The 9,485-nt window shown below is 39.6% G+C and overlaps 1 protein-coding gene across 1 annotated transcript; it reads left to right on the top strand.

Moving 5' to 3' along the window:
- The first annotated feature begins 3,606 nt into the window (after positions 1-3,606).
- Positions 3,607-9,485, top strand: LOC108672722. The gene is made up of 4 exons (XM_018160444.2): positions 3,607-3,776; positions 3,935-7,505; positions 7,734-7,841; positions 8,455-9,485. Exons 1-4 carry the CDS (start codon positions 3,671-3,673, stop codon positions 8,726-8,728), a joined length of 4,059 nt encoding a protein of 1,352 aa, XP_018015933.1. The 5' UTR covers positions 3,607-3,670; the 3' UTR covers positions 8,729-9,485.

The raw sequence follows: 9,485 nt of genomic DNA, 5'->3' as shown, positions 1-9,485 counted from the left end.
TCAAGGATGCTAGCAGCAACTTGTAGCGCACCTCTACGTACAAAGTTAGGAGGGTAACTGAGCTCAGATGCCAGATACACCAATATATGTAGTCTTGCCATTCTAATTTTTTTAGGTCTATTTAGTGAAGGAACTCCACCCCCCGCCCCCATTTAAAGCCCGGCCATGTGCGTCAATATTGACGTACAAGGATCGCAGTGGTATCATTGAAAAGCCTAGAATGTCAGCTTTAAGATGAGACTAAGCATGTAACTGCAGCACAACTCAAGTAGAAACTATATTCAAAGATTTCAGCAGCTATTTACTTTATATCTAATTAGTTGAAGAACTCTCCCACCCGCTTCCCTTTAAAGCGACATCACGAACGTAAATATTGGCGTACAGCGATGGCAGTGGTACCATTGGAAAGAGCAGAATTCCAGCTTTCAGATGAGCACAAAAACCGGAAAACGCCAAAATTGAAAATTTTAGGCGAGACTTACCTTAAGTGAAATTTTTTTTCCCTGCTATCAAAATTTACTGCAATCAAAATGTGATCAAATTTCTCTGTTGTTAATTGATTTTTTTGTTAACTGGAGCTTTTGCTAACAGAGGTTCAACTGTAAATGCATTTTTAGGGGTGTCCTTTATTACCCCGGAGGGGTGTCCCTTATTACCTATTATGCGGAAATGGATGTCATTTTTTTAATGAGATATGCTAATTCTGTCAATCACATTTTGAAGCCAACACCTGTGTGCAACTTTTATGTAAGTACAATTTTTTAATACAATGAATATATATATATTTTTTTGCCACTGACCTTGGCAGAGGTACTTTTCCAAAATCTCACTTTTCACACTTTTTTCAAGAGATTTTTTAGAGGTTGTAAATGTATGATTTCTTTACTTACTTTATGCTACATAGATATGAAAAATGTTGAAATTTACGCCACTATTTTTAGTTTTTCAAAATTTCAATCAGTTAAGTTGGTACAACATCTCCACAAAATGTCGGAGGACTGTCCCTTATTACCCTGCCCCTTCCTTAATATCCTGTTTGGCGGTATATCACACTAGAACACTCGAATGAACTAGATTGCATTAGAACACAGTAGAAGCCTGATTGTTCCTAGGTTGAGTTGTGATTGCTCCTAGGGTTAGATTGTTCACCCTGAGCAGGGAATGTAAGTTATGTTTAGACTGTTGCAAGGCGCTGGATCCAGACAAACGTCAGGTGGCAGCCTGGGCTGGCGCTTCACCAGGCACATGGTTATATATAGCAGCTCCTTGTAGTCCAGGGTATATGCAAGTGCTTAGGCTTAAAGCCTCATTTATGCTGGATTAATCCATGGAGAACAGCATCATCCTGTGTTTGAGGTGGCTTGATTGTGCACTTTCATTAAGAGTTGAATAGGAGGTAATTCATCCAGCTCGAATGTTGGTTCCAAAAATTGTGAGAAAGCTCTAGTGGCATCTCATAACATAGATACATCTTATGCCTGACCAGCACCATAGTGCCGGCCTCTAAAAAGTTTTTTGTTTTTTCCTCAAATTTAGAAAATTTGACTTTTTCCACTTTGGACTTTGTCAATGACGGTATGGTATTTGTTATGTTCAAAAATTGTCAAGCTCATATTGATTATTTTTCGTAACAAGGAAAAAATACATGTTGTTGAAGAAACATGCGTTGAATTAACTTGTTAAATTAACACCAAAGTTGGAATTATTGCTAAACATAAAATTTAGGAGGGGCTAACATTATGTAGTTGCAAAAAAATAAAATACTAAAATGGTGAAGTTTATTTATTTTAAAAATTACTATATATATATATATATGTATATTACTGTAAAATGGGGTAACTTTTTATCAAAATGATGCCATTTTTTTACTAGATAAGTTAAACTTAAATTGAAACATGTAAAATACAGGTCTATACTCTAGCTTTACTCACCATAAATTGCTGGCTCCTGCCTCTCATAGTTTTGATGTAATTTAAAAAAAAGTGATGGTCTTTGTTACCCCAGCTCCTGTCTCTTATACACATCTAGATGTGTATAAGAGACAGATGTATGCCAGTGCGTGACTGTGCGTGGTACGCATTTAGACGTGCAATTAGCCGTTACATAGTGATCGCGGATTAGAATGTTATTTTCCCGCGCTGCGGAAGCTGTCTCTTATACACATCTAGATGTGTATAAGAGACAATTGTAGTACAACTCTTCTAGTTACATATGCAACAAACAAATTTTAGGAAAGTCTCATAGTTTGCAAATGGGGGGCGCCACCCCCCAATGGGGGAACTTAGACCACCTAATGTCAGCCCTGACGGGGTAACATAGACCGGCTTGGAAATTAATTTAAAATTACCAAATATAACATTTCATGTTTGATACACCTATTAATGTTTTTTCTTTAGGTTTCAGACTCTACAGAGTCTTATATATGGTAATTTAACTTAATTTCCAAGCCGGTCTATGTTAACCCTGTCAGGGCTGCCATTAGGTGGTCAGAGTTCTCCCATTTGGGGGAACTTAGACCACCTGGGGGGCAGGACCCCCCATTTGCAAACTATGAAACTTTCCTCAAGTTTGTCATTTGCATATGTAACTAGAAGAGTTCTACTACAATGCACCAAAACCCGGAGTTATTTGGAGTTATTTACCAAAAAATATAATTGATTTTACCAAACAGTCTAAGATACCCCCAGAGCTGGGGTAAAAAAGACCATTGATTTTTTTTTAAATTACATCAAAACTATGAGAGGCAGGAGCCAGCAATTTACGGTGAGTAAAGCTAGAGTATAGACCTGTATTTTACATGTTTCAATTTAAGTTTAACTTATCTAGTAAAAAAATGGCATCATTTAAAAAAAAAAAAAGTGGTCTAAGTTACCCCAGTTTACGGTATATATATATACCGTATATGTTGAAAATTATATTGAATATATATATTAAACTAAAAAAATGTGTTTATTTATTTTAAAAATAGAATAAACTGGTATAGTTTATTTCTCTAGCAGTGTTGACAAAAATTGCTAAAACTGTGCATGAGAATTTAGACAAATTGCAAAACTCTAAATGGGTTTTGACATAAAGGAGATATCTGGTGGTCACTTTTTTATGTTGTCATTGTGATAGGTCCTGAATGACTGTGGAGCAACCCAAACTGGCATGGGTTGTTTTTAAATGACAGAATTGAGATGAGGCAATTCAAGATTGGAATTTTCTTACTTATGGCTAAAACCTTCCTGCTGTAAAATTTATAAACATATTTTCAATATCTTTGGAATCTTGCTGCCTCATGCACTTTTATTAACAATTAGATTGGGAGCTAATTCAACCTAAGGGAATGTAGTATTGTGGTTCCAAAAAAATGATTGGAAGCTCGAGTTGCTCTTTAGAAGGTAGATATATCTTCCATGCATATGGCAAGTTAATTACAGTACTGGTATCTGCTTACATGGTGGCAAATAAGAGACTTTTTTTACTTGACCTACCCTGTGAATGAAGGGTCCCCAAGGCATTGATTGCCTTGTGATCCAAAGTGCTATAATATTTTTTGTTTTCAATTATTATTATTATTCAATTTGATTACTACTATAGAAATGATTTTGGGAAATAGTAAGATGTATGTATTATCTGGTCCTGCAAATGCCTTTCAGAGTCAGTAAAGTACAATCTGCAGTGCAATATGTCTGACCAGTCTCGTCTGTCTTTGGCACTTGAGGATCTCCCTCTCACTCCTTTTGGAATGAAGGGCCTGAAAGCAAAGACAAACATCACAGATCAGCCTCATGGTAAGCATAAACACTTGTCAGATAATTTGAACATCTTTCATTTTTGTGTTAGTGAATATATGTATGCATATTTTTACTTGGTTATTTCCATCTGTTTTATTAGATTAAGTTCCCTGATTATCAACATTTAACTGCAAATGTCTCATCCTTTTCCTCAGGTCAGACAAAGTCTTCAAAGTTGCGGCTGCCATCTGCGATGCAAGAGATTGCTGCTGGTCCATTGCTGCCAAAAAGAACCAATGGTAAAGAAAATGAATTTGCATCAAAAATCAACCATGCAAATATTACAGCAGCAGGCACAATTAGGAATAAACTTCTCGAGTCTCGGAAGCCTCTCTCTTCTATGAACTTGTGCCTCAAGATGCCAGCTCTTGAGGAAGAAAATCAATGTAACCTTGTATCAGCAAAGAAAAAAGATGACAAGCCATTGAGTCCTGGTTGTGAAAGCACACCTATCAATGCCAGAGATGTTTCTATTGACACTACACCTGCAAAAGCTAACCATGAGAGATCTGTAAAATCAAATGAAAACCCAACACATAAAATAAAAACTTTGGGTCAACACAATGTTTACAAAACTGCAGACATTAGAAATTGCAGGAAGCGAGAGAGTGTCATGACTGATATTGATGAGGGTAGTTTCATTGAGTTCACCAGTGAAGTGCCTGATGGTAGAATTATCCCTCACATTGATTCTGTTGTTAATTTAAGGAATAATCTATACTTCACTTGCCCAGATTTTATAAATGAGACTGAGTATTCAACTTCCAGCAAATGCCCAACAGCAAGATTTGGCTTTCATGCAATGGTTGCAGCCATCAAAAAACAAGATCTTCAACCACAAATTAGTGAAGAAGCTGTGTTTACTACTTCCTCAATGACTCCTCGTCAGGGAACTCCTCAAAGAATTCCTAATTTGCCGACCAATCCTGTACCAGTGTCAAAGGTGACCAAAATACTTCCAGTAATGTTCAACAGTACAATGGTTGATGGTAAAGGTCGTGAAGCTATTCCATTCTCATTTCCAGATATCTCGAGTCTCACACTTATTGATGCACAGGACTCACTGGTTGCAAAAATAAACAGTGGCATGACCAGTGAAGTTCCTAGCAATGTAGAAGCATTGCCTTCTTCATCAGAGCTTCGTGTTGCAAGGAATGTTCCTGTTCATAGGAAGGATGACGCCTTAACCACCAGTGCGGATCATGGTTCAGTCGCCAGGAAGGATTCGGGTTCCACAACGAGTGATGAAAACGTTCCTGACACTAGAGAGAGCAAAATTGCTTTCACGAGACTGGATGATATTCATCAGACTAGAGGAAACGAAATTTCTGCTACGACAGATGGTGACGTTCATACCACTAGAAACGATGACGTTCCTGCCACCAGTGATGACGACGTTCCTGCCACCAGCGATGATGCAGATTCGGCAACTAGCGTAGATGTACCTCTGGCTTTGACTGTATCACATGGCCACAAATCAGTGAAAGGCGATAAGAATGAGAAGGCAGTGAAACACAGCAGATGTATACCAATACTAACTGATGAGCGTCATGGGCAAGCAAAAAGTTTCAGCAATATGATGGCAAACAAGTGTGATGCGTTGTTTAACTCAACGAAACCCACGGGCGCTCTACCTGTCCAACAAAAGCCATTTTCAAACAGTCCAAGTTCGTCGTCTGTGACCAAATTGTCTGGCTGGCCGCGTCCTGTAGTGAGCAACATCCATCAAGGGGCTTCTAATAATAAAACTAAGCTGCCTCATGAAATTTTTTTGTCTAAACCTGGCCCTAGCACTCCATTGCACGTGTGTTCTAAAGGAGTTCATATTGGAAGTTCACACAGAACACCTCTTCAGGATGCGGCTGGCAAGCTCACTTCGCCTGCAGTCTCTACCGCACGAAAAAATCTTGCTGCTAATGCTTTGATACAGCCTAAAGTGCCGAATAAAATTGCAACACATGGGCAAAAAGTTGATGCAGTAGACTCTATTCCTGTTTCTTTAGCGCCTTCCAGTTCAGTGTGCAATTGGGTCTTGAATAGCCCCTTTAAAGATAGTTCATTTGGAACGAGCTTCGTGATGCCTTCCGGGCGCAGCGGCGTAGGCACGAATTATGTTGAGGAAAGTGATAGCGAGTTGAATAACAGCTCCAGCGCTGATGACAGCAATTCCCGTGTTGAATTGTTCACTGAAAAAACGAAAAAAGTTGTTGAATTTAATAACAGATCCTCTGACGAAGACGACGAAAAAACGTCTGCTGATGATCCAGCAACCAAGCCCGCCACAAATGTGAATCCTTCTTTAGATTCTGAGAAACTAATTGAGGAGAGTTTGAACATGGAATCGTTGAAGTTGAGGTTAGAGGGCTCTGCCCGCTCGAATGGAACTGCTTTTACGCTGGGACGTATCGCTGAATCGGGCAAAATGGCTGCTTCCTCTAAGAATGAAATAAAAGTGCCCAGTAACGTTAAAACCCCGAGAAATGTGCATTTGAATTTAGCTCACAATTTTTTCGTCACAGAGAGAAGGAAAAAAAAGAAAACCGTTCAAACCGAGAGTTCAGAACGACCAAGTAACACGATTAATGACGAAATGGATAAATGTGAAACGGTCAAAAATGAAAAACGCGAAATAGCGAGCAAAACTGCCTCTGCCTCTTTGAAAAAGGTAGTTGTATCATCAACGGATTCGAGTGATTCTGATGAGCTGAATGAGTACATGAAGAAATGGAGAAATGATCGAAAGAAGGTTAATAAAGCGGCAGACGAGAGCCTGTCAGCTTTTATTACAGACGATGATAGTGACGGGGACGTAATTGCGTATAATTTGCCTCCTCTCAGTGAACGAATTACGACTCGTGCGCCCTTCATTAATCGTAGAGAATATGCTACGAGTGTCAGTGAATTTTTGAGCGGCAATCCCAACGATTCGAAAACGCCAGCCGGAAGGATCGAAGTAAGGAGAGCTCCCGCAGAACAGATATATAATTTGTCAGACAGCGATTCTTCGACTCCACCTTGCGCACGAAACTTCAAGACAAGGGATGTTAGCGTTATTGTTTTGTCTGACTCTGATGACAGCGACAATGAATTGAACCACATTGAGAAACCGAATACTTTCAGAACTCCGAAGCCTCCACATTCAAAAACGAATACTTTCATTACTACTCCGAAACCTCCGCATTCAAAACCGAATACTTTCATAACTCCGAAGCTTCCGCATTCGATGCCGAATAATTCTTTCAAGACTCCGACAACACCGTCCCGGAGCAAGGAGAATTCCAAGCACCCTAAGTCCCATGTTCTAAAAAAATTCGCGAACGCTGAGCACGGAAGTCACACGTTATCATTCCTGGCATCATTATCGGCCGACTCAAATACTACGAGGTGTCATCCAGATGCTCTTGTTTACATGAAAAATTTTAACAAAAACCGACAAGAACTGACCGAACGACTTTACAAGTTGTTTAACAGCAAAATTTTCGAGAATAAATTGCCTGATAGTATGGCTATCACCTGGAATACCAGGATGACGAAAACCGCTGGCTTTTGTTACTACAAAGTTGATCGCTCGAAGGCGAGCGGTCGCAACGCAAGAGTTGAGCTCTCGACTAAAGTAGTGGACAGCCCGGCGAGACTGAGAGACACTCTGGTGCATGAGCTCTGCCATGCTGCTGCATGGCTCGTGTCTGGGTACCACGGTGGACACGGGCCCGTGTGGCAAGCTTGGTGAGTTATTGTGTTTGTGATGCTGGTCACCTTAGCTATCTAGGAACTTAATCATAAGGATTTATTATTCTTGGTATGTTGATAAATATCATTTGTTTGTACCTAAATATCTGAGAAATTTCTGATAATCATCACTGCTGTCAATACTTCAGTTGGCTTACAGAAGGATTAAGAAATTAGACTGAAATATTATTCTCAAATTTCTTGCCTTGTTCATAACGTTCGCAGGGCGAGTAGAGCCACTCGCGTGTTCCCCGAGTTGCCAAGCATCGCTCGGTGCCACAACTACGAGATTGCCTGCAAGTACCAGTACCAGTGCACCAAGTGTGGTTACAGGTTAGTGGTGCCTATGTACCAGTATCAGTGCACCAAGTGTTGTTACAGGTTAGTTTCTTTATACTCGACAATGACCGACGAGATCCCTAGGCTCTATTTTGTTAATTAATCAAGCTTTTGTGTCCGCAATCGCAATGCTCACGATAAATTTAAGAAACTCTTGCTAATGCATCACGCATTCACTCTGTCTGGGTTATACATAATTGTGTGTGTCCCGTATTCAAATGCCAGGTTGTGTAATCAAGTTGCAGTTAAAATGTATCAATGGAAACACACACTGGTGATGGTGAACTGAGACTAAATTGATTTCCTTAGCCCTGAGACAGGCTGATGGGTGGAATGGATTGAGATGCGAAACTAAATATTTCAAATTTAAGATCGTTGAATTGTTTGCTCCAATTTTATATCATAGCTTATCAAATGTAAATGTATACAAATCTTATTTCATAACAATGACAGCACTCCTTGAGTTTCCCCTAATTGTGTCCAACCTATAGGCTTTGCGCCTCTTCATGAAAAATTCTCACAATCTGCCTCAAAATGAACTAAATCATGAGATTATAATATCGTACACATATCCCATAGTATCGTGACGAATTTTTTTTTGTTTCAGTATTGGACGGCATTCGAAGAGTCTTGACACGGAACGTAAAGTGTGCGGCCGTTGCCTTGGACGCTTCGAGTTGCTCGCTACGTCCGCCAGGAAGCCGACGTCTGCGACCACGGGGAGCCAGCCAGCCGCGCTCAGGACGCCCAGAACGCCCGGGCCTTTTGCTATTTTCGTCAAGGAAAATTACGGCAGCGTTAAGAAGAATTCTCAGGACCTAAAACATGCTGATGTTATGAGAATATTAGGAGAGAAGTTCAAAGAGATGAAAACGGTTTAAAGTTGCGACTAAATCCCTGCAAAAATAGGCTTTATTAGTTATGTTGTTTTAGGCCCCTTGTGAATGAGTGCTATTTTCCTGGGTTTCCTCTTGAGATGTCAGTATCTACAACTGTTTACACTCTAGCGGCACTTCGCTTCAAGTTTTATAGGTTTCGCGCTTGGCTTCCAGCGCTTGTGTCTGATGGCAGTGTCAGTTATCTAATGTCTGATAGATCAAACTTAATTTGTATTCAATTTGTATCATATCTTCTTCGCATTGGAACATAACAAGTACTCGTAGATTTTGCCTCACCTCAAGTTAATTACTCATAGTATATTTATTTCTCCTAGACTTTCGTAAATCGTATATCTTTAAATTTCGTCTATTTTAAAAACTTTGTCATTTCAAAGTTTTTGAATTATCGCTCTTCTGATTGGATTAACGCGTCAAATCTTTCTAATGCTTGTTCACAAGCAAGTCGCTCAGGTGGCTTCAGGAAATGACTAGTTTTTTTTTTTTATTTCCTGGTAGCGTGTGTCAATGTTTTTACTCGCTGACTTATTTTTAAGCGTTCTTCACAGTAGAAGTTATTGTAAAATTTCACCGCTGAGTGAACCAAGCTGCGGAGGTACGAATTTACTGATATTGACCGCTGATATTCAATTGATGCAGCAGAAGCAAGGGCCCTGCGCACAGGAGTCCTAATAATTCCAATAATGTTAGTGCAAGTGTCGCGTATGTAGTTTTTTTAATATAATTTTTTTTTCCCGTTTCA

This window comes from Hyalella azteca, unplaced genomic scaffold (assembly GCF_000764305.2).
Source record: "Hyalella azteca isolate HAZT.00-mixed unplaced genomic scaffold, Hazt_2.0.2 contig336, whole genome shotgun sequence".
Taxonomy (NCBI): domain Eukaryota; kingdom Metazoa; phylum Arthropoda; class Malacostraca; order Amphipoda; family Hyalellidae; genus Hyalella; species Hyalella azteca.
The sequence above is the reverse complement of the archived record's forward strand: the minus strand, read 5'-3'. Positions and strand labels throughout refer to the sequence as shown.

Bases quoted from the DNA above. Each gene is read 5' to 3' on its own strand.
- LOC108672722 (XM_018160444.2), top strand. From the start codon at position 3,671: ATGTCTGACCAGTCTCGTCTGTCTTTGGCACTTGAGGATCTCCCTCTC. The intron at 7,506-7,733 runs GTGAGTTATTGT...TAACGTTCGCAG, and splicing joins GGGCCCGTGTGGCAAGCTTG to GGCGAGTAGAGCCACTCGCG. The intron at 7,842-8,454 runs GTTAGTGGTGCC...TTTTTGTTTCAG, and splicing joins TGCACCAAGTGTGGTTACAG to TATTGGACGGCATTCGAAGA.